We start from the raw sequence: 24,878 nt of genomic DNA, 5'->3' as shown, positions 1-24,878 counted from the left end.
ACATTATACATGTATAATGTTCCAAATACCCTCAAACTAAATCAACTAAAGATATATTTTTCTTTCTACGTAAGAACCAATTTTTTTCTTTTTTTCTTTTATTTTTTTATCTCTTTATGTCTTGATCTCTGTTTCTAACTAAATCGACTATAACTTTTTTTTAACAGCTTAATAATATGAATCGTTGTCATAATGATTTTTCTTTGGTCTAAGTCATAATGAATCAAAAACCAACAATAACAAAAACCAAGAACAACACAACTAATACGTATTTTCTGGGACTGTTTTTTTTCCAACAATTCAAACTCCATTAAACTTTAGAAAATCATTTACATGTTCTTTCAAGATTAACTAAAGGTTGTAAAACTCCATTTATGTGTCGCTGAATCAAAATCGTGTATGCGAATCCAATTTTATATATGCACAGGTTGTAAATTTATATACAAACATATCCGCACATACCCGTCCACATCAATCCGTCCAGAAGATCCCGTCCATAAAATTTCATGTCCACGACTCGTGAACCCATTGAGATTGAATTTTCATGTCCACGATCCACAATTTTTTCTTACACCTATGTCCACAACTCATGCATCCAAAGGTAGCACATCCACAGTTCACATATCTACAACTTTCCCTATACACAACTCAATAGTCCACAACCAGAGGAGGTTAAAATATTTAGTTAGTAGTTTTTGTCTCTTTTAAAACCTCAACGCTCCCCATAGCAGCCGTCAAGCCCTAATTTCGCCAACAGAAAGCTCTTTCTTGTGGTGGCTGTTTGAGCCTCGTCTCCGGCCACCGCACATCTACTGTCCGTTTTAAGCATTCCGTCTCATCCCTTCGCTTCCTCCTCTCTTCTCTCCTCTTTGTTCGTTGTGTCTGGGTTCGATTGGTCTTCACCGTCGAAGTAAACTGAAATCGAAGGCGTCTTTGGTCTCTCTGGAACACGAACGAGGTCCGGTTTGTTGAGGTAAGCTTCGGGAGCCTTGGATCGACCTTTAGTCACCGATTGTGCTTGGATCTGGGTCAGATCTGAGATCTGAGACTCGCTGGAACGCATGATGCATCGCTGCTGTCACCGCTTCCACCTCATCGTCTCACTCCAGTATGTTCCTTCTTTTGTGTGGCTCCAAGGTTGTTGTAGGGATTCTCCTCTCTTCGTGAGTGAAAGGTGGTTGTGAGGTAAGCCACCGAGGACCTCTTCCCTTAGTTCGAAAGACATCAACCATGGTGATCTCGGGTTTCTAGTTTGGTAACTCCTTCTTGCGTCCGATGTTGTTCACTTGGGTCTTGAGGACAACCCAAAGCTACGGCGTCAACTGCTTCAAGGAGGAGACTCTTTTTACCCAAAGCCATATGCTTTTAAGGAGTATTCACTTCTTCTGTTCATCAATTTCATCCTCCTAAGCTTTGGTCCTTGTTTCCGTGTGTCCTGAGGCCGACGTTGTGCCCATTGTGTCGCGTAGGCGGATAGGGGGCCAAAATCGACCGTCTGCGCTTGACCGTAACCTTTGTTTTATCTTCAAATGGCGTCGAAGTCGGGTCTACATGTTAGCAAGTGCCGAGAAAGCTTAAGTTTTGTTGGTCAGCGTCCTCCTCCAGCGGAGCTCCGGGATGGGAGCCAGTCGTTACCGTCGGTGCCTGCTTGGAGCCACTTCGGTGAGACCTGACTATACTTCTCTTATGGCTTTACCCTTGTTACCTCTGGTTGTTCCAGTACTACGAGAAGACTTGGAGGGGGAGATCAATTGTTAGTCTTTTGTTCTAGTTTGGTATTATGTTCAAAGCTTCCATCATTTTGGTTAAGACTTGAACATAATTTCTTTGGAGTTTAGAAGTTTTTTTAAACTTTTTTGCACCTCTAAGCTTTCAGAATAGCTGAAAAGCAGATTGTGGTTGCACTAACATGTAATCAAACCTTCATTATTGCAATGATATTTACCATTTAGCAATAAAAAAATATATTTAGTAAGAGTAATCACATGGACATGCACATATGTTAGGAATGCTATTCATTGTCCACGGTTTCATGTCCAACAATTCACATAACATCACTTATAATTTTTTATGTTCAAATTGGTAAAAACAAATTCAATAATAGATTCCAATTGGTAAAAAAATAATATAATTTTAATTTTTTTGTATAAAATAAGCAACATAAGATATAAAGGGTTTAACAATAATAGCTTCCACTCCGATTCTCTTGTTTACTAAACTCTACCAACAAGCTAGTTCTCAGAATAGTAACACAACTATAACCACATAAGTTTGTCCATAAGAACACATCCACAACAACTTCGTATATAAAAACATATTCAGGAGTCTTGTCCACTGAAACTATATCCACGAGAATTTTTTTTCACAATATAATTATTATTTTTTAAAAAATATCAAATATATATACATATGGATATTAAAATAAAAAGAAAAAATATTTTATTTTTATATAAATATACTTAATACATTTATCTTTGAAATAGTAAATAATGATGAATGAAAGATGATGGGGTACAAAAAGTTAGTTTCAATTAAAAACTAATATATTTTGTTATTAAACGATGAAAAGGAGAAGAATTGGTAGGGAAACTACACAAAAAGAAACCATGGCATTTTCGTCTCAAAAAAATCTGTTGTACACTGTCCAAAAAGAAAAAAAAAGTCTGTTGTACACATAAAGTGTGTCAAATTCATAACGTGTCTTTAGGTGAAAAGGAAACACGCAATGTGTCGTTTAGTGTAACGCTCTCTTATATTTTTGTAGCAATTGTGCCATGGTTCTTTTAATCACAATGGCTATGGTCCATACTTACTTTTGTTCTGCATGATCATTCTTACAAACGACAATCTCTACGATACCAAACACCGAGGGAATCGTGTAGTGACCACATATGATAGAACTATACTTCAAATGGTTCAAGGAAATAAGAAAGTAAAAGTTAAATTAATCTCGTACGTCCCTTGCATTTGTCATTATTCTTATTTTGTTAAAAGAAATACTGAAACATATACATGTAATTAAGTTCCAGCTAAACTATATGCTTACATGAGTTCAAAAAAATTATATCTGGTTATATGATGAGTTCAAAAAATTTATATCTGGTTATATGAGTTCCACCTCAACCTCTTCAAAGATTACTGTAAATCAGAAAGTTTTTCACCCAGTCTATAATAAAATAGGGATATCTGGTGGAATATAATTAGGTTATATGATTATAGAGTTTTCCAGCTGTTGCCGCCGCCAAAACAGTCGAAATCGATTATAACAAAATATACTTGGATAAGCTCAAACTTAAAAGCTTTTATTTTTAAATAATACTACTTGCAAATAAAAGTTTAAATAGCTGAAGGAAACAAAAAATAGCATCAATTGTCATCACTCAGGTCTTAGATACTAACTAATTCGTCTAAAATAAGTCGTGAATATTTATTGGAAAAAGATGGTCATATGCAATACCAATTTCACATCCAAATTAGTTTCTTATTTCTTCAAGTTTAATTTGTTTTCTTTTCATTTGTGATAAAAATCTGTTTAAATAAATTATGAAATCACTAAAAAGGTGTAGTGTTTATTGGTTATATACAGAAGTTTTTTTAAAACTTTTATATTATTATCTATTATATTTCTTCTGTTTTGAAAAAAATATCATTTTAACATATTTCATATATATTAAAATGTAAAATATATTAATAAACTTTTCTTTAATGTAAATTAATTAAATGATACTGATTCAAATTAAAATCTAGATCATTCAAAAAGGCAAAAGATAAATTTAATATATAAATTTATATATTTAGAAGAATGACACTTTAAAAAATAAAAATAAAATGACAGTTTTGCGAAACAAAAAAAAAATAAATCAATTTTTGGGAACGTAAAAGACTATATGATGAAAGTCCATAACTTTTTTTATAAATAATGTATTTCCAACTCAAATAAAATTATGATTGAATTTTTTTTAAAACGAATATGATATATTTGATTGGTAATTAGATGAATAATAAAATGGTTCTATTAAAAAAAAATTGAATAAAATTTATATAAAATAAATATAAAACACTGGAAAAAGTTTCTATACTCTAACCATGTTTTGTTTTTATTAGACTTTGAACATCATAACTATATGCAGTTAAATGATTTTTAACTTAAAGTTTCGAGAAATATTATTCATGATAATAAATAGTATATCATTTTTGTAAAATGTGAAAACGTGAACTAATATATCATTCATCACCAATGTTTATTCTCAGCATTTAAATATTCATATAGGTCACAAAAAAGTAGTAGTCTTGAAAAGAAAAAGAGGTCACATAAAATTCATTGTTCCTCTACTAGTAATTTACTAAAGTTTTTGTTTCTTCTCTCAAACAACACCAAAACCAATTTTGTTATATAGCAAAATATATAGCAAGAGATTAAAAGCTGAGAAGGTAATATTGTCAAAAATCTCTAAATCAACTCCCTTTTTCCTTACAGTCATCCAAGAAACAAACATAACACGTATGAGAAAAGGAGTTTACAGAAGACTAAAACGATGGCCTGCAAAAAAAAAACGTAGAATCAAACTCCATACCATGAGCTCAAAAGCCATACCGTGTCTTCTTCTCTCTTCTTCAACAGATTTTACACAACACCTGACGGCAGACGAAGAACTAGCTGGCCACCCATCAAACTGTAGAACACCAAAAACATAAGAATCTTTTAACATCCATCAATGTCATTAGGTGTCAGAAACATTTTTGATTTTACCTCTTGACATAGTAGTAGCAGAAGTCGGCAAGAATGAAAGTTTGTACGACTTCAGAGAGGAGAACCATTATAGGCCAAAACCCATATCCTAAAGCAGTCAGTAACCTCCCTCGAGTGTCCAAAACCTACACCACCATCACATTATTATTATTATTGTATACTATATAGTTGTACATAATGGAGCTTTATAGATTAGAGTTAAGGAAACAAAGAAAAAAAAACCTGAAGGACCCAATGTGCACAACTCAAGAACCTGGCGATCCCCAAAGCAAATACATAATGTGCTGTGAATGGCTCCACGATCTGAGACAAGACAATGCGTTACTAGTTTAAATCTGTAAAAGGATAAAGACTTGGTTACAAGCTTTTGGAAAGTACCTTAGTGTTTTGCATGACTCTAAGTTGAGGAAGGACTGAAACAGCTTCTAGGTAAACGCAGAAGGCCCAAGAGATCTTATTGATTATATGATGATGTGTTGATGGGTGAATCAGGACTGATAATACAGCACATGGTACAACCTGCAGCAATGTTTAGAAAAGTTGAGATCTCCAACAAGAAACTCAAGAAAGAAACCAAAAAGACAACAACTTACGACGTAGTAGATCGCAAAATTGTCTTTGTCTTCCATGTAACTAACTTTAAGCTTGAAACGGATCATGTAGATAACCCAAAGGGTAGTCACCAATGTAGCCGAATCAAGTAACGTGTGGATATCAAACTCCATCACAAAGCTACAGTAAAGTCTCACAGCCAGAAACAGAGCTGTTAACTCTTGAGACTTTAGAGACAATCCTGTCGGAAACACAAACCAAAGATTGCAATCAAACCAACTCTATCAATCTCAAATCCAATCAATTCCCAACATCTAAACCTAGAAACACTTCAAGAATCAAGAGAGATTGAGTACCGGCGCAAGTCTTCTCCTTGGTGAGTTTGTAGATAAGAACGGAGATTCCAAGGGCGTGGACAGCTTCGGCGGCGACGAAAAGGTTGTCGTGGTCGTGAACAATCACTCTTAAGAGAACGAGAGCAGTCATGGCGGATACAACACCGAGAAAAGCTTTGACCTTTGGTGGTTGCCGGCGAACCCATGTCGTCACGGCGTGGATCGGCTTCTGCGCCGCCTTCATCTTTTGATTTCGCTCTCCTCGCTTTCTTACCGTCAAATAGAAACAGTCAAGTCGAGACCTTTCGTAGCACTAAACTAAAGATTTTAACGAACCAGATCTCTCTCTCTCTCTCTCTTATGTGTGCGAATTGATTGTTGGGACGATTGGGTGATAACTGCACTAACTAAAGATTACTCTTTTTTATTACAAAACAAAACAAAGCTTGACACTTAGAGATGCTGACGCGTGGATGGGTTAGTTTTGTTTTAGGTGAAAGTTAGATTTGTGGTAAGCCAACGACTGTAAGAACCGGTTTAGTTTCAAGGCGTATTCCCAAATAACAAAACCATGATCGGTAGATTAAACCAAAAAATACGGTAATTGGTTTAGTAGTTGGTTACTCCGATTTTCTATTTTTTTTTTAATTATAACCCGTACTAATCCATATATATATTAATTGAAAAAACATTACAACTTATATTTGTAGCCACGTGTCATCGCTACGATGATTCTTAGAATCATTAGAACAAAGTTGGTCCATTTAATTATATAATAAGCTTTTTATTAAACTCACTATAAATTCTTTATTAATATTCTTTATTATTTCTTTAAATAAAAGTTACAATTGTATAATGTGGCCAAAGTATATATGATAATTAATGATTTTGAACAATGAAGATTTGATAAAAATTAGTATATCTTCTATCATATTTTTTAATTTTAAATTATTAAATAAATTAAACAACAACATTAACCATATAATAAAAATTAGAATTTTATGTATATGTTATATTTTGAATTTTTAAAAACGACTTTAAATTACTAAAATTGTTAAAAGTCTCACATTCAAATTTTGTGATCCATGATTTAAAATTTTTGTTATGACAAAATACAAATGATTACAATATCATATAAGTAAAAAGTATTAATTAATTATTAAGATTAATATATATATATATATATATATATATATATATATCATTTTAAATTAAAATATATACCATATAAAATACATACATATTTTAGTTAAAAATTTACTTTGAACAATTGTTTTGATAAAAAAATTTGAACAAACATTAACAACTAAATTTTAAAAAATTATAAATTACTAAAACTATTAATCAAGAATGGAAATTTTGTTATCAGTAATTTAAATTTTTACTATATAAAAAATATGAGCAGAAAGCATCATTTTATACATTAAAATTAAAAAATATATTATGTTAATATCATTTAAATTTAATTATATCCTATCAAAAAGAAAAAAATATTGTTTAGATTGATAAAATTGATTTATATATTCTCATCAATATAATTATATATATAGTTACTGATTTTTATTTATTCAATATATATTTATTCATGTAAAAATATATAATAAATAAAGTAATTTATAATACATAAAATAATTTATATATATAATGTTAATCTCGCGCAAGGCGCAGATTTTAATCTAGTCAATATATAAATATATATAGCAAACTAACCAAATGAACCAAACTTTGAACCTAAATAATCGGAATTTAACAATTTCGAAATTTTGACTGAGACTAAACTGAAATAAAAAAAACTTCGATTAGTTTCAATAAGATTTTCATTAACAAACTAAGATGAGATCTAAGTTAAACCAAAATTTTGCTTGGTTCATTTAGCATAGAAGCCAAACCAAACGAAACCAAAATAAATCAAACTAAACAAAACCCAAATAAACCAAACCAAGCTAACCGATTGAACCGAACCGGCAGGCCTAATACACTTCATCATATGTAGAATACTAGAATAGATGGAGACAAAACTGAAGAGATATGATCAAAAGATCTTACAAGTCAAAGTCAGAGACACAAAAGACCATCAGTGTAATAACAGCACTGTAACTCATGGTTTAATTCTCCAAAGTCCTTTACTTCGTTCTTGCTTGTGTAATAAATCTTCACCCGACTCGGATACAAAACCTGGAAAAACACACAATCACATCGTATATCATGAATCCTGATCGGAAACGCTCGATAGTAACGGGTCAACGTTTCTTTGAGGTCAATAAGATGCGTTTTAACCCAAGCAGATCCATTGGAACCATTCATCATCCAAATCTCAATGTTTGGTTCAAGAGCATTGTAGTCTACAGCCCAGAGTTTCCCTCTGGTACCACATAAGCTGAAGTCGTGACTAGGATTGTCTTCAAAACATGGTGGTGGAGGCAGAACAGAGAACTTCTCATGTTCTAGAGAGAAAGTGACAATCTTTGCTGGAGCTTCTTTTGTTGTCCAGTAAAGGAATCCATCAGCGTGAACTGGAGGGTATGGCTGTAGAAGGTAAGGACATTCTGTTTCTTGTGATCTCCATGGAGATATCTCGAGATGGTGCTTGTAGTTTCTTCCCTTGATGGACAAGGTAAGTGTCTCCAACTTGCAGATTGGGTGACAAGGAAGGAGAAATCTGATGATTTTGTATTGTAATGTTGAGGGGACGAAGCCAAAGGAGACAAGGCTAGATGAAGAAGAAGCAGATGGTGATTGAGATATTTCTAGGGTTTTTTGGTTAATAGGGTCATAGAGAAAGTGTTCCTTGGAAGTCACGAAACATATTAACTGATGGTTGGAAGACAAGACTCTAACTCTGTCTCCGAGGAAGCTTTTTGTGATGGGTTTTTGTGTTTGCTCATTGTAGCGTTCTTCGAAAAGAGATGCCTGAAAAGCAGTGAGAGCGGTTTGGTTAGGGTTTGTGTAGCGAAGGAGCTTGAGCTCTACGACTAGGGATTTGCTGGAAACGCTGAAGGCGGTGAGGATGGATGGTGAATTTAGGGCATGAGTGTGGTGGAGACGGAGGAAGCAGGGTTCGGAGATTATGGAGTTGAATTGCTTTGAAACTAATCGGAGTTTTGGTAATCTTTTGCTTGGAATGAAAGAGAGGATTCTGATGATAACTTCCGGAGGAAGAAAAGAACAAGAAAACATCTTTCTAAGTAACCGGAGAAAACATGTGAGTTATATAATGTATATGCGTGTTCGCCAAATCTTCAGGTTAGGAAGTTTAATAGTAAGAAAGTAAGTATTCTAATTCAGTTTCTATTTTATTCCCAAAACTTAAATTTTATAGAATCTTCAAAACTAGGGATAAACACTATGCACTGTAAAGAAAAATGTACCAAGAACCTTGTTCGTTCCTTATTCTATGTATAATCTGACTATATTCTGTGTATCTAATTACAGCTAGCCTAATTGGGAGAGCTAATGATAAAATAGTAAAATTATATTATAAACTAGGGTAAGCCGCCCTACGGGCGGGATATACTTTACTTGTGATCTAGATTTTAATTTTTTGTACGATTTTGTGGTTTGTATTTTAGGTTTGCATTTGTAAGAAATCCCCTATATATTAATTGAAGAACATTTGAAAAGATGTAACCTCAATTTTGTATTAATTAAAATAGGCCCCAATGCATAGGTGTCACTCAATTAGGTAGTCAATTACATTCAATTGAAAAATAAGTAGGTCCACATTCGATTTTTATATGTTGTTAGATACATAAGTTGGTCAAACTATATGATATAATGATATGATATGTTATTTTCTTTCCTTAAATCAAACCTACGGAATTACCATAAATGACTAATATATATATGACAATTAATGATTTTAATAATAAAGATTTGATAACAATTTATATCTCCTCCATCATTTTTTGTTTAATTTTATATTATTAAAATAAATTAAACAATCAAATTAGCTATAAAAGTAAAATTTAGATTTTTTCGTATATGTTATATTTTGATTTTTTTAAACGACAATAAATGACTAAAACTATTAAAATTATTATGTTAAAAATTAATGATCAATGGTTTAACATTTTTATTATAAGAAGATACACATGATTTTAAAACCATATGAGTAAAAAATATCATTTAATAATAAAACATATATATATATATATATATAGATTAAACTATATACCATAAGATTACATAAATATTTTAATATTAAAACTTTCAATGAATTTTCAAAAACATTTATAAATTATAAACTTATTAAAGATTTCACATTGAAAATTTTGTTATCAATGATTTAAATATTCAGTTATAAAACGATATGAATGATCATAGAAGTGTATGATTATAAATTCTCATTTAATAAATGACTATATAAAATATACTATTCTTAAAAAAATAGGTTGGTCCATCTTAACTTACATTATATTTTTTTATTAAACTAACTATCGAATATTCGAATTGATAAATAATCTACCAAATATTGTTTTTGCACTTTCCTTAATTAGAAGCTACGAAATTACCTAATATGATTAACATATATATGAAAATTAATTATTATGAATAATAAATATTTGATAACAATTTTGGTATCTTAGTTCTTTTTTAATTTTATATTATTAAAAGATATTAAAAAATCACATTAAATATAATAAAAACATTTATATTTTTTCTTATATGTTATATTTTGAATTTTTCAAAACGTCTATATATTATTAGAAATTTGAAGATTCTCACTCTGAAAATTTTGTGATCAATAGATTATTTTTTTTGTTATAATAAGTTACAAATGATCATAAAATAAAACGCATATGAATTTTTATTTAATAAATATTCAAACTAAATAATATATATATATATATATATATATATATATACTAATGATTTAAAGCAACAAGATTGGATGATCAATTTAGTTGTCCAGTTGAAATCTTTCAAAAGTATGTGAAAGACTAAAGTCAAAGTAAATATGGATTTAGAATAGTAGTTATATTTTACTAACCAAAATACCGAAAAAAACCGAACCGAATCGAAACCAACCCGATATCTGGATTGAACACCCCTAATCCAAATGAAGCCAAACTATTGTTTCATTCTCCAAAATATAATAAAAATAATAACTTAATTCCGCGCAAGGCGCGGGTCTTATCCTAGTATGTATTAAAATGATTGTTGTCTTGTAGAAAATTTTAAGTGATGAAAGATACTATATTCATTTTACTTAACGTTTGATGTTTGCTTCTTTTTGTAACTTGTTTTTGTTCTTTTATTTGTTGTCAAATATATTTTATGACATTATACTATTTTTGTTATTATTTTTCTTTCTTTTTATGTTTTTTATAATGAGAATACATTTTTATGTCATTTTCTAACTAAAATTCTTTATTTTTTATTATTCTTTTTAGAGATTATAAAGTTGTATTAGCATGACACGAATTTCATGATTGAAATGGTATATATTTTCTTAAGGTTTGCTCACTTTTTTTATATATAGTAAGTAAATTCAAGTTTGTATTGTTGTTGTTAGGTTTAATACTCCAAACATTGATTATTTTATATTTTGTATATAGTGAATGTACTTGTGTTTTAATAAAATATTATTATTCAGTTTCGTATATAATCGGTGGCTTTTTTACTTATTCTATTACCTCCTATATTATTTTTATTTGTTATACCGAATAATCTATTATTTTATTTTAGAAATTTATTATGGAACATAAAAAAAAACATAATATGATATATGCATTAGTTAAAAATGTATCGTGTGCTATAATTTTAGATCAAGATACATTCATAAGCTAGTTTGTAGTTCTGGTGTCTCGTTTCTCCAGGGCAAGTATAAGATCACGACTGTATATTATTAAACAAAAAAGAAGACAAAAGAGCTAATATTTGTTAATTTTTTTATAAACGAATTTTGACAACTTAATAATTATTAAGTCAAACAAAATAATAAATTATTAAATTCAAAGTTGCAAGATCATATCCAAGAACAAAACATGGTTTATCGGAAGCTTTAGAACAGCATTTCTTTACACCATCTTTAGAACAACATTTAAATTGGTGCTCCCATTTTGACTCATCAGATATCCAGCGCATGAAGACCTTGTATTTGGCTTCATCGTGTAGCTTGTAAATGCTGCACATGTACCTCACTTTAGATCTTGCTCTAAAATGAAACTGTGAGGATTCAAAAACATATATGGTTTCAAACAAATCATCGGTCGTTATAAAGAGAATCACAAAAGTTTACTACTGAAGTTGAGTATATGAGAAGCAAGCACTGCTCACATCTTCGCCACTTCAATGACGCCTTATTTGCTTGACATCTCAGATAATTTTAATTTCTCAATTTCCCTGCAAGAAATCTTGATCCATCAGAACAGTTGTGTGCATATATAACACATTAGTTTGAACGGGTCAAAAATCGCCAAAAGATATGCAATAAAAGAAACATTTTTTTGTAAAGCTCTAACTCCATTCATTTAGTGAATCAAATACATCAAATCCCATTATCTATAGAAGCTAAACTGATCCTTCGTGTTTTCTTAATTTACTTGTCTAGACTACGTAGCTACACATCTACTGCAATATCACTATAAAGCACACTACAATTATACCAAAGGCATTCAGACAATAGTTTTCTTTGACTTTAGATTGTGAATCCTCTTGCCTTGCATTTCGTAAGTCTCTCGAGTATTTTACAAATCTGTATTTCTTGTAAGAAGGTGAAGTAAAGCAGCTTTAATAAAACTATGCTTAGCCAGGTTCGAGAAAGGGAATGAATAAGTAAGCGTAACCTGATCCAAGTCGCAGAAAATGAGTTTGAGATTGATGAAATCAAGGCCAGACGTGGGATTTACTTTGCCACCGACATGATAAATATCGTTGTCCTCAAAGCAGCGCACCACCTGATGAGAAAGCAAATCAGTTACTACACAATCTTCCAAGAAGGAACTTGAGCAATTAATGAGGGAGACAAAAAGGTGAAACCTGGAGAACGGAATCAACTTCTCTACCGCCTCCTCACAATTGAATGGTACTCGGCATTAGGTATTCCATAATTCTCATAGTCTATAACCATCAGATGCATCTAACAATCTGCGATTTGCCATAACCTGATATGAGGAGGATTTTGTTGTGAAGAATTACGTTGAGCGTCAATTGTTGTGGAAAAACTGGGTAGAGGATGTTTATGCTCCATGATGATAAGAACCTTGAGTTCTTTTACTACTTTTTATAAAGAAAGAATGATTAAAGTATATCACTTGAGCAGTCGGGTAACTTTTTTAAAAAGATAAAAGAAGAGTATATCCATTAAGACATTCTTACGTTTAGTCTTCTAGCAGATTAAATGTCTGATAAAGCTTCTTGCTTGCACTTCTTCATATTTCCAAAATCACCAACTGGAGTTGCAGAACCTTTTCTTTTTTTTTTTGTTGCAAAGAAAATAATAAGAATGTATTCTTGTCCACGCTCAGTTGCCTTTCGCAGAATGGTATTAGTTAATAGGAACCAATGGAAGCAGTAAAATTAATCAACACAGAGTTCTAACCTGTTCGTCAATAAGCAGGAGCTATAGACCAATTAAAATGCCCCTTCGCCGTGTTCCTCGCTTCCCAGAAATTCCAAACAAATCAATTAGCCAAAATCGAAGCTCCGCTCGTCCCAATTCGGACATCATTCAAGAATGTCTCCATTGTTGTCTTTCCAGTTGATCTGAACGTTTGATTGGAAATGGATTGGTGATGAGAAGAAGCACAAACGTCACCGTGTCGCCGTCGATAATAATAGATTATGTGTTTTGTCCGCGAATGCAGCATCCACATAATCAATCATCTTGTAAATCAATTCAGAAATCAACAAACTAAATGATCCATGCTTTTGAAAAATCCAAAATAAATTAACAATAAACTTTTTATACTTGAATAAGTATTTTCATAAAATAAAATTACATTTATTGCATGAGAACTTGGAAATTCACAACTTTATTTTCTTTCTTTTGGATAGATAAATAAGTATATATAGAGATTTCTCTTTTAGTTTATTAAATCTTTAGATTTTATGATTAACACAATACATAATATTTTAGATAATAACACAATGCATAATATTTTAGATATTGATATAATGATAATTATCAAAATAACTAAATATTTTCTTTTAGATTATCCAGAATTCAATTTTTTTTACTCCAGTAGTATTTCTACAAATTTATATTTTCGGGCGATTATATAATATATATATATATATATTTGTTTTATATACTTGATTTAATATATATATATATATATATATATAAGCATTCTACTTTTTATTAGTTTTATACTATAGTTACAACTTTATAAAAAATACAAATATATGAAATCTAAACGATGATGTTCATGAAAATACATGTCTTCGTAGACTCCATGATTCATATTATAACACATTCACATTTTTCATTTATTTAATTATTCAAATATGATTTATTAAAATTATAAATTATATATCAACAACTCTAAGTATGATGTAAAAACTATCATAATGATCAGAACAAATTTTTTTATTTAAAATTAAATTAATTATATATGTAAAACTATATAACTAATTTATATAATATTGTGTATAACTGTTATAATCATAATATAAGTTTATGTAACATAATCCAAAATCTGATAAAGAACTAGTCCAACCATGTTTTCAAAACACTACGCGAAGAAATCTCCTATATATTAAAAGAGAAGCATTATAACATTTTAACTATGACACATGTCATCAATAGAATGTTTTTTAAAGTTTTTAGAGAAATATGTTGGTCCACTAAACATATATTATATATTTCTTATTAAACTAACCATGAAATTAATTAACAATCTATAATTATTAGTTTTCATTTTTTCATTAAATAAATACTACGGAATTACCAAAAGTGGAAAATACATATTTGACAATTAATGATTTTAATAATAAAGATTTAATAACAATTTACATATCTTCCATTATTTTTAATATTATATTATTAAAATAAATTAAACAATCATATTAACAATATAATAAAAATTTAGATTTTTCCGTATATGTTATATTTTGAATTTTTAAAAACTACTATAAATAATGAATATTGTTAAAAGTCTCACATTGAAAATTTTATGATCTATAGTTTAAATTTTTTGTTATAATAAAATACAACTGATCATAAAACCATATGAATAAAAATTACATTTAATAGACATTCAAATTAATATATATAGGGCTTATGAAAGATATAATTATGGTTGAACAGTCAAAGATCGTATTCAACAATTATTAGAATAAACATTTTACGCTCAATGAAGTAGGATGAGTTCTTGTTCTGGACGTTCAAGATCTGTTCGTCAACTTCCTTTGTACTCATCTTTCCTCAGAACATGGCTGAGGCTGTGAGCTACCGTCCGTGGCGTGGATCAGCTGCGCACATCATGTTCTTGACGTTCCACATTTGCTGAGTGAGCCCAGGGACTGTGAGGGAGATGTACTGTTGGGAGCCACGTGAAGTGAGAGGAGCGAAAGTTACTAGGGCTATTCAATACGGTAAAACCTAACCGTACCGAACCGAACCGAACCGAACCGAAATAGACAATATGGTTTGGTTTTGGTATATACCATATAAACCGAATGGATATAATTTTATAAAAACCGTAGGATTTGGATATGGTTTGGTATATAACCGATTAAACCGAATAAACCGAACAAAACCGATTAAAAGTAGAAACATGTAAATATGTATCTATTTTATAACAATACATGAAAATTTATTTGTTATATAAGTTAAATTTGTGTTAATAACTATTACCATAATGTTATAGTAATAAAGAACCTTATATAATTTGTAAAACACTTGAATACATCGCAATTCAGACATCTTATTTTCTAAAATTTTTTTTTATCTTTTTGCTTTATTTTAGTATTCAATAAATTAATATGAAGATGATAAATTTGATGGAAAATAATTAATAGAAAATTTTCACAACTTTTTTCTTATCTATAAACAAACAGAGTTTCGTGTTCAATCGAAAAAAGATGACTTTAATGAACACTAAATATGGAAGAGTGGAAAATTTTTTCTTTCATGCTTCTGTTTTGTTTCATATTTTTATTTTCAAAATTTCAGGCTCTGATTTTAATTATAGATTTGATGATTTTATTTGATGGTAGAAGCATTTTTACGTTTTTGTTCATTTATTTGAACATGTAATATAGTTTTAATAAATGAATATATTGACAATATGACTCTAAAATTCATTTTATATGATCTCAAACTAAATAATTATGTTTTTTGGTATAAAACCGAATAAACCGAAAATCGACGGTATATAAACCGAACTGAACCGAAGTAAATATGGATTTAGAATGGTAGTTATATTTTACTAACCGAAATACCGAAAACCAAAAAAAATCGAACCTAAACCGAACCGATATCCGGATTGAACACCCCTAAGCGAAACCAACCATGAAGAAATGGAGACGAGGGTCAGAGTTGAGCTGTCCAGGGAACCTTAAAGAGCATGTCACACCACTCATTGTCGCGGAGATCAAATGGTTCAAGTCTCCAACTGCAAAAATGTTATACAATGATGTATTTTTTAATGTCTAGAGGTTCTAGACCGAATGCCCCTAAACTATTCTAAATTATTTTATTTTTTTACTTCCAACAAAAATTGACTACGTGATGAGCACCCCCATTGGTTCAGATCCAAATTATAAGTATTTTAATATAGTAAAATTATCTAATTAAAATCTATTAAGTAGAACCAATTACATATTAGCACATGTAAAGATAGTTTCTAAAGTGTCACTTAAAATATGTCTGCACATATAATTTAATAAACTTATCAAAAAGAAAATATTTTAATGATCATATAGAAAAAAATTCTTAATAGATTTTAATTAGATAATATCGACTAAAGTGTCACATATCACATAAAAGGACAACCATGTTAACTATTCTAAACTTATTATGTCTGCACAAAATTTAAGATACACATAAAATACTTAATAGATTTTAATTAGACATGGTTGTCCTTTTACTTAATAGATTGTAATTACATATTAGCACATGTAAAGATAGTTTCTAAAGTGTCACTCAAAATTTATGTGACACTTTAGTCGATATTCAACAATTTTTAGTGTATGTTAACTATTTTATAAATTATTTAAATAACTTAAACTTTTATTAAATATTTAAATGTTTAATCATGATAAATAATTTTATACTTTAAACAGTTATAATAAATAACACTTATATACCCATATTTTTACGATACTTATATACTTAAATTCAATAATTACTTTTAATATATAATGTTAATTAAAGATAAAACATTCTCATGCATAGCATGGACAATAACATTTATATATCCCGCGTGATATACACAATTGAATTTCAAATAATTATATTAATAAATATATTAATAAAATAAAAAAATATAATTTTTGGTCGATATATGTTTGTAAATATATCAAAAAACGTTGAATATATATATGTTTGTAACGTTTTAGGAAAGCACAAAGATTACAAATATTTATAGACTTTTTTTGTGACCAAATATACACGTTTTAGGAAGTTAGAATATTTCAAATATTTTTATAATATTCTTTTAACTGAAATTTCCTAAAGTTTAGCAAAAATCAAGTTTTTTTATCCGTAGAAATGCATTTTCTACACTGCCTAGAACGAAAACAAAAATCTCATAAGGAGATTCTACCTCATGTAGCCGTCAGAGTAATGTCTAAATTTCACATTTCAGGAGTTGAGAATACATAATAAAAGTAGAAGTTGCATCCGACAGAAAAGTAGCTATCTTTACAATTAATACAATTCACATTCTCCTATTTAGAATTTTTAGTAAAAGTAGATTGTCCGTTCTAAAAAAAGTAGACGAACTTGTTTATTCTAGAATTCACTTTCTACTAACTCATTTTCTGTAAAAAATGAATTATACTTTTCGTATAACGTAATTTTAAAATTTAATTTATCAAGTTTTTCAACCAAAAAAAAAAATATGAGTTTGTGTATATGAGTGTTTTATAAATTGTTTCCATTTTTTACAATTTTTTTAATTCATAAAATCATTTATTTCATTAACTTTTAGAATTGAAAAGAGTAAAAAAGAGAAACAGTGGACACATTTTTTTTTATATTAAAAAGACAACCATGCTGCATTTTTTTTTTCCAGTTTTGACAATTTTCCCTAGATAATATCAGTATTATTGGGAACAAATCATTAATTTTGTTTGGCAGATGTTGGGTTTTAGACACTATCAATTACTATTATTATTGTATGAACTTTTTGGCTATTGTATTATTGCATGAATAATCAAATACAAAATCGATGCCATTTCATTCCGTGCATGACCCTTAAATCACCATTCACTTTTTTTGTTCAATCGCATGGTTGATTTTTTTTTTTGTCATCTTATTATTATCAAGTGGGTCAAAGCCAAAAGTGACAAAACCCAACAAACTTTACAAGAGAGGGTCAACAAGCTAAACAAAGCAACTCAGGGCCGTAAGCCTATTAGAGCAAAACCGTAGAAGAAGAAAGGACACCACCCACCACGCGTGATCGCCCTACGATCATTGCACACGTGTCAAAGCAAGCGACCACCACCGTCTTCCTCTGGAAAGAGCCAGTGAAGAGACGCGGCGGAGCTCCGCCCATCTGCGAAGAAAACCCAGTGAATAAACCGTTCAAACAGAACGACCTTCACAAGAGTTCCAACCGTAGAGTCTGGTCTGACGGATCTACGCGCAAGAAAGGCAACCGTCTTCAATTGCTCTGAAAAACACTGAATTTCCATCATGCACGAACATGCATCTTTAAAGATTCGAATAAGCATGAAGATGCAATGACCTTTGGAGAGGAAAAGAAAGTCTAACGGGAATTCAGATCGAGAGTCAATTGGAACTGAGAAGATCGGAAGGTGTAGATCAAACTAATCCGAGATAAACCCGGAACCTAGCCGGAAAGGAACGATGCTATAGGAGTCACCATCCTCCCAGAGTCGAAAGCCGGCGAAGTCGGTACAGACGGAGCCATCGCTACCCACAAACGGAAGTCAAAGCCGAAATAAACCGGCAACCAAAAAACTGGTCGGTGATACCGAAACCGGAGTAAAAGCAAACAGCCGTAAGATAACCGTCGATTTCCCAAAGATTCATTTCTTCACTTTTCCTCTGTGAAAAATTTATGAAAGAGAACAAAGGAAAAAAAGAGAAAAACGTCTCGGGCACTCGTGGCTGATATTATATACAGTAAAATCAGATCCGTAATTTTTTTCAGTATATGTAAATAACAATAAAATTACATTTTTATAACGTTGTGGTCTATAAGAAACATAAACTCTGGTTTTGCTGTAAGAAAAGAAAACTATAGTCATGATTTATCAATCAAAGATGTTTAATTATTATGGAGCTAACATCATCAATCAATCACATAGTAGGGTCTACTAGATCTACTCAATCTCATCAATTACGAAGCGCATCCGCTCTTGGCTTTGGGCTTTGCTTTAGACAAGATTACACATGAGATCTCCAACCTAGTTCTATTTTCCACTCTAAAAAAAATTTTAAAGTAAAATACTACAATAGTACTCTATTTTCCATTCTATAATAGAGTAAAAGTTAAGTTTATTTTATATATATAGAATAAGTTTTTTTTTTTCATCACTCTATTTTTCATTCCAAAATAGAGTATCACTGGAATATTATTCAACTATATTGTAGAATTATTTATATACTAAAACACAAGTCACTCAATCAATTATATTTTGACATGTGTTAACTCTTCAATTTTTTTAAAAATACTTAAAAGAAATAATTTGAAACAATATCTTGGCATTAAAATAGAAAAAAAGTGACGACAAAAACCGAAAAGATAGCAAAAAATGAAAAGTTCTTTTATAGGTTTCAACCACGATCTCCACCTCATACTCATACATTATATCAAGTCCACGCATCGAATTCTACAACAAATTTATTTACAAAATTCAAATAGTTTAATTTATTCCACAAAGTAGAACAGCAGATGCTCTCATTTGTTTTCTTTGAAGAAAGACAAATCTTCAATTTGATGGTGGCTGTAAAGTTTTTGAAGTGGCAAGAACGATCGATATTGTGTACAGAGTGATTTTGAAAATGATTAAGCGAAAGTTACACATGGCTTTGAAATATATACTGGTATCCACTTGTTAGTGGTGGAGTTATATTATATGTTATAAATCATTATGTGGATGGCCCATAACCAAGACCAGGACAAGACCCAGCCGTGTCCAAGAGGAGAGAGAGTCGGCGTCCAAGAGGAGAGAGAGTCGGTCCATGCCTTGGCCGACTTTAGTCTTAGGACGTTTTCCATTTATCCGTTTTAGATCTTTTCCTATTTCATGTTGTATTAGGTTTTGGATAATTTCATTTTTCCTATACTTTGTAATCCTTATATAAGGAACCTCTATTAATCATTAATAATACACAGAAATAATTCCCCATTCTTTTACAACACGTTATCAGCACGATCGTCTCTAGATCCCTGAGACAAATCGAAACCTCTCAACCCTAAAAGCCAAAACCGGCGACCACAACCAAGAACCCTAAACCCTAATCACGTTCTTAGTTCATTCAAGAACTCAGTTGATCCCTCTTGAATCCCAAACGTTCTCAGATCACGTTCTCAGCTCAGAAGAACCGCCCAGCTCGCGATCAACACCCGAAGACGCGATCGCACCCGAGACGACCCGATCTCCGCGCAGCTCGCAGCCGAGACGCCTCCAGCCCGCGATCGTTCCATCCGCGACCCGATCCGTTCGTCTCTCTCTCTCTAAAGGTGGTCCGGTTCTAAACCCCTATAAACAAAGGTATAACTTAATCTGAGAACCTAGATTAATCAAAACCCTAATCCATAATTATGGAAACTTTGATCTTGATCAAAACCCTAAAACCTACAAGATTAAAATCGGCAACCTCCTAACTAGAAATATAGAAATTGATTCCTTAGAACTTAAATTGATTGTTCCTGATTTGATTCTGAGAAACCCTAATTTAGGAATCGAAACCCTAAACCCTAAAGGACTGAATTCGATTTTAATTTATTGAATTGTTTGTTGATTTGAGGTTTTAGGATTGTTAGATTGATTGATTGAAGTAATCTAATCTAGAACTTGAATCCTAAAGGCCTTGAAACCTTTAATTAAAACCGACAGCCTTAGATTTAAAAGTAGAAACCCTAAATTCATAAATTGCTAAGGTTGTTTGCACTGGATTGCATTCACATTGATTAAAGAAATCGACCAGCATATAGAAACACATGAATTCGAATCTGATTGCATTGAAATTCATATGGCCGTGTGGCATTAATCTCCCTGGTACATGTAGAATCAAATATTAGGATTGTTCGCACCATGGTCAATTTAGATTTACATGTCCGATCCTATTGCTTGACCACATAGCCGTGCGGCTTGTTTGTTCGTACCATGGTCGATTAGATTGATTGTTTTCTCATAGATGCGTAAGACAAGTTTTTGGCCGAGCTTGTTATACCATGCGGCCACATGATCACATTGTGAACCTAAATTGAAATGATAATGTGATTCAGATGTCGAAAATCTCAAATAGAGACTACGCAGCCCTTAATCTCTCCGGAGATAACTACTTGCAGTGGGCGCTAGATACAAAGATCAGCTTAAGGTCAAAAGGTCTTGGTGATACAATCATCAAGGACAACAATGAGACCGACAAGAATCGGTACAGGGCTATAAGCATTATACGCCATCACCTCATTGAAGGTCTAAAAGATCAGTACATTACGATGGAAAATCCACTAGAGCTTTGGGATGCTTTACAGCATAGATATGATCACCAGAAAACGGTGTTACTCCCAAAAGCTAGAAATGACTGGAAGAATCTAAGATTCTTGGATTATAAGTCAGTGGATGAGTACAATTCAGTCTTGTTTAAGACGGTCTCAATGTTGAGACTTTGTGGTGAAGTAGTAACCGAAGAAGAGTTGCTCGAGAAAACATTCTCTACGTTTCATTCCTCAAACATAATCCTGCAGCAGCAGTACCGAATGAAAGGCTTCGCCACATACACTGATCTGATCTCGTGCCTGCTACTGGCTGAGGCAAATAATGAGCTCCTGATGAAGAACAGTGAAGCTAGACCTGTCGGATCTGCCCCATTACCAGAGGCTAATGAAGTTGAAAAGAAAAATCCCAACGAGTGCAATTACATCCAGAATGATAAGAGATCATATGGCAAAGGCCGTGGTGGATACATGAACCGTGACAATTACTCGAACGGTCGAGATAAGTACTTGGCCGGACGGAAAGGAAACCACAATAACCGTGGTCGTGGTTCCAATCCCGGCCGTGGCCGAGGCGGATATGGACGAGGTCGAGGCGGTATATCCAAACCGTCTTACTCAACCAAATCCTGAGCACTTATGTGAGCTCTACCAAGAGAGTCTTAAGGACAAGAACCCGGAGGCCCATATGGTCCATGATTCCGGTTATGAGACTGATAAAGAATCCGATGTTGCAGATGACGACCTTATGGATTTTGAGACTTCTGATTGTCTCAAAGACTAAAATTTTCGATACGACTTGTTTTATTGCTTTATGATTGATTTGGTGTTTTAATTTTCGGTGTTCTGCAACTTTAATAAATGAAAGTTTTGAAGTCTCTGAGAAATGAAATCTTATTTATAGAAATGAATGACGAAATGAGCATACTCGTGGTGGATAGTGGCACAAGTCATACAATTCTTAGAGATAAAAAATATTTCTTAAATCTCAAAATGCAAAGTGCAAACGTACACACCATTGCAGGTGTAGCCGGCCTGATTGAAGGTCACGGCCAGGCTTATGTATTGATGCCTACGGGCACTCATCTAGAGATCAAAAATGCCTTGTATTCCCCAAGCTCTAAAAAGAGCCTATTGAGTTTCAAAGATATAAGATTGAACGGTTTCCATCTTGAAACATGGGAAGAAGGAAATAAAGAATTCCTTAACATAATTTCGATCACCAAAGGCTATAAAAGGATCCTAGAAACCTTACCTGCAATGTCTACTGGCCTATACTATGCAAAGGTCAGTATGATTGAGGCTAATGCCTGCGACAATTTCACCTTATGGCATAACCGGCTTGGCCATCCCGATACTAACATGATGCGAAAGTTGATGATGAATTCACAAGGGCACACGTTCAAAGGAGTTGTCCCATACAATCTCACATGTGCAGCATGTGCACAAGGGAAACTCATAACCAGGCCGTCATCAGCCAAAGTTAATAAAGAGATTATAAACTTTCTGGAAAGAATTCAGGGAGACATATGCGGACCAATACACCCACCTAATGGGACGTTTCAGTATTTCATGGTCCTGATTGATGCATCGACCAGATGGTCGCATGTCTGCCTACTGTCCACTCGGAACTTGGCATTTGCACGCCTGCTTGCTCAGATAATAAGACTGAGAGCACACTTTCCAGACTTTCCTTTAAAGACTATACGTCTAGACAATGCTGGTGAGTTTACGTCCCAGACGTTTAATGACTATTGTATGTCCATGGGGGTAAGCGTAGAAAACTCCGTGGCACATGTACATACGCAGAACGGCTTGGCCAAATCATTCATTAAACGTATCCAGCTGATAGCCAGACCATTGCTCATGCGGTCTCAGCTCTCGGTATCAGCGTGGGGACATGCCGTATTACATGCAGCAGAACTGATTAGCATCAGGCCATCTAGTGAGCATAGATATTCGCCATCCCAGTTACTCACGGGTCATGAGCCAGACGTGTCCCACATCAAAACATTTGGATGTGCCGTCTACGTTCCAATTGCTCCACCACAGAGAACGAAAATGGGACCACAAAGGAGGATGGGAATATACGTAGGATATGACTCCCCGAGCATTATAAAGTATCTTGAGCCAACAACCGGTGATTTGTTTAAGGCCAGATACGCAGACTCACAGTTTGATGAGTCCACATATCCGACCTTAGGGGGAGATAACGGCCGGTTGAGCAAAGAATTGAGCAATGAAATCGAATGGTCTCGACCATCAATATCTTGGCAAGATCCTCGGAATAAAGAATGTGATATGGAAGTCCAAAAGATTATACATCTTCAAAAGCTATCTAATCAACTGCCAGATTCATTTGCTGACCCAAATAGAGTGACAAAATCGTAAATCCCGGCTTGTAATGCACCAATACGAATAGATGTCCAGAAGGGACAAGGTCAAGTGGCTACAGAGTCTAAACAACGTCTCAAACGTGGTAGACCTATTGGTTTCAAAGATAAACAGCCTCGGAAGTCCAAGAGAGGTGCTGGATCCGAGAGCATCAAGGAAACCGTCCAAAACATTGATGGACCGGCCGAGCCGACCCAGACGGTCGAGCCAAGTGAGCCGGCAAACCAAATGATCCGACCGTTCCAAATGATGGGGTTCGGGACGCCAAACTTCATGGGACACAAGGGCCGGACAATCAAGAGATCTCTATAAACCATATAATGTCTGGAACGAAATGGAACAGAAATGATATCGACGTCGATGATATTTTTGCTTATAAAGTAGCACTTGAGATCATGGAAAAAGATGAGGATCTAGAACCCACGTCCATATATGAATGCATGCAAAGATCAGATTGGATCAAATGGAAAGAAGCTATAAACGTGGAGTTAGAATCATTAAAGAAAGGAGGCGTTTTTGGTCCTATAACCGTGACACCTAGAGATGTCAAACCAGTGGGATACAAATGGGTCTTTCTGAGAAAGAGAAATGAGAAAGGAGAAGTAGTGAGATACAAAGCACGACTTGTAGCACAAGGATTCTCACAGAGACCAGGAATAGATTATGAGGAAACTTATTCCCCTGTGGTGGACGCAACTACATTACGATACTTGATCAGTCTGGCCGTGAAAGAGAAACTTGATCTGCGCCTAATGGATGTAGTAACTGCGTATCTGTATGGTCCACTGGATAATGAAATTCATATGAGAGTTCCAGAGGGTATTGAGCTCAAAGATAAGAAAGGTTCTCGAGAACAGCATTGCATTAAGCTGAACAAGTCCATGTATCTTTATAAAGAGATTTGACAGCAAGGGCTTCATGATTATGTCTGTCTATATGGACGACCTGAATGTGATTGGAACCCCTGGAGAGATTTCCCAAACGGTCGAATGTCTAAAGAAAGAATTCGAAATGAAAGACTTAGGAAAAACTAAGTTCTGT

At 32.7% G+C, this 24,878-nt stretch overlaps 3 protein-coding genes and 1 long non-coding RNA gene across 15 annotated transcripts; 1 reads left to right on the top strand and 3 right to left on the bottom strand.

The window, feature by feature from the left end:
• Positions 1 to 4,370: 4,370 nt before the first annotated feature.
• Positions 4,371 to 6,045, bottom strand: LOC106433333 (ER lumen protein-retaining receptor erd-2.2-like). The gene is made up of 6 exons (XM_048760380.1): positions 5,659 to 6,045; positions 5,344 to 5,543; positions 5,129 to 5,269; positions 4,973 to 5,053; positions 4,751 to 4,875; positions 4,371 to 4,673 (listed from the first exon to the last, which is right to left on the bottom strand). The coding sequence occupies exons 1-6, from the start codon at positions 5,879 to 5,881 to the stop codon at positions 4,625 to 4,627; spliced, it is 819 nt and encodes a 272-aa protein (XP_048616337.1). The 5' UTR covers positions 5,882 to 6,045; the 3' UTR covers positions 4,371 to 4,624.
• Positions 6,046 to 7,692: 1,647 nt separating this feature from the next.
• LOC106433344 (F-box protein At3g07870) lies at positions 7,693 to 8,814 on the bottom strand. The gene has a single exon (XM_013874187.1). The coding sequence runs from the start codon at positions 8,812 to 8,814 to the stop codon at positions 7,693 to 7,695; it is 1,122 nt and encodes a 373-aa protein (XP_013729641.1).
• A 2,692-nt stretch (positions 8,815 to 11,506) lies between these two features.
• LOC125589208 lies at positions 11,507 to 13,601 on the bottom strand. 12 transcript variants are annotated; one of them, XR_007325380.1, is made up of 5 exons: positions 13,181 to 13,601; positions 12,958 to 13,110; positions 12,619 to 12,858; positions 12,426 to 12,536; positions 11,507 to 11,982 (listed from the first exon to the last, which is right to left on the bottom strand). It is a non-coding gene; the product is annotated as an uncharacterized LOC125589208 (long non-coding RNA). The 12 variants fall into 12 exon arrangements; XR_007325384.1 differs by having other exon boundaries at positions 12,619 to 12,743; positions 12,958 to 13,051; positions 13,181 to 13,599; XR_007325377.1 differs by having other exon boundaries at positions 12,619 to 12,855; positions 13,181 to 13,597.
• Positions 13,602 to 21,605: 8,004 nt separating this feature from the next.
• On the top strand, positions 21,606 to 22,076 carry LOC125588490. The gene has a single exon (XM_048759856.1). It carries the CDS (start codon positions 21,606 to 21,608, stop codon positions 22,074 to 22,076), a length of 471 nt encoding a protein of 156 aa, XP_048615813.1.
• The last annotated feature ends 2,802 nt before the right edge of the window (positions 22,077 to 24,878 follow it).

This window comes from Brassica napus, chromosome C6 (assembly GCF_020379485.1).
Source record: "Brassica napus cultivar Da-Ae chromosome C6, Da-Ae, whole genome shotgun sequence".
Taxonomy (NCBI): Eukaryota; Viridiplantae; Streptophyta; class Magnoliopsida; order Brassicales; family Brassicaceae; genus Brassica; species Brassica napus.
The sequence above is the reverse complement of the archived record's forward strand: the minus strand, read 5'-3'. Positions and strand labels throughout refer to the sequence as shown.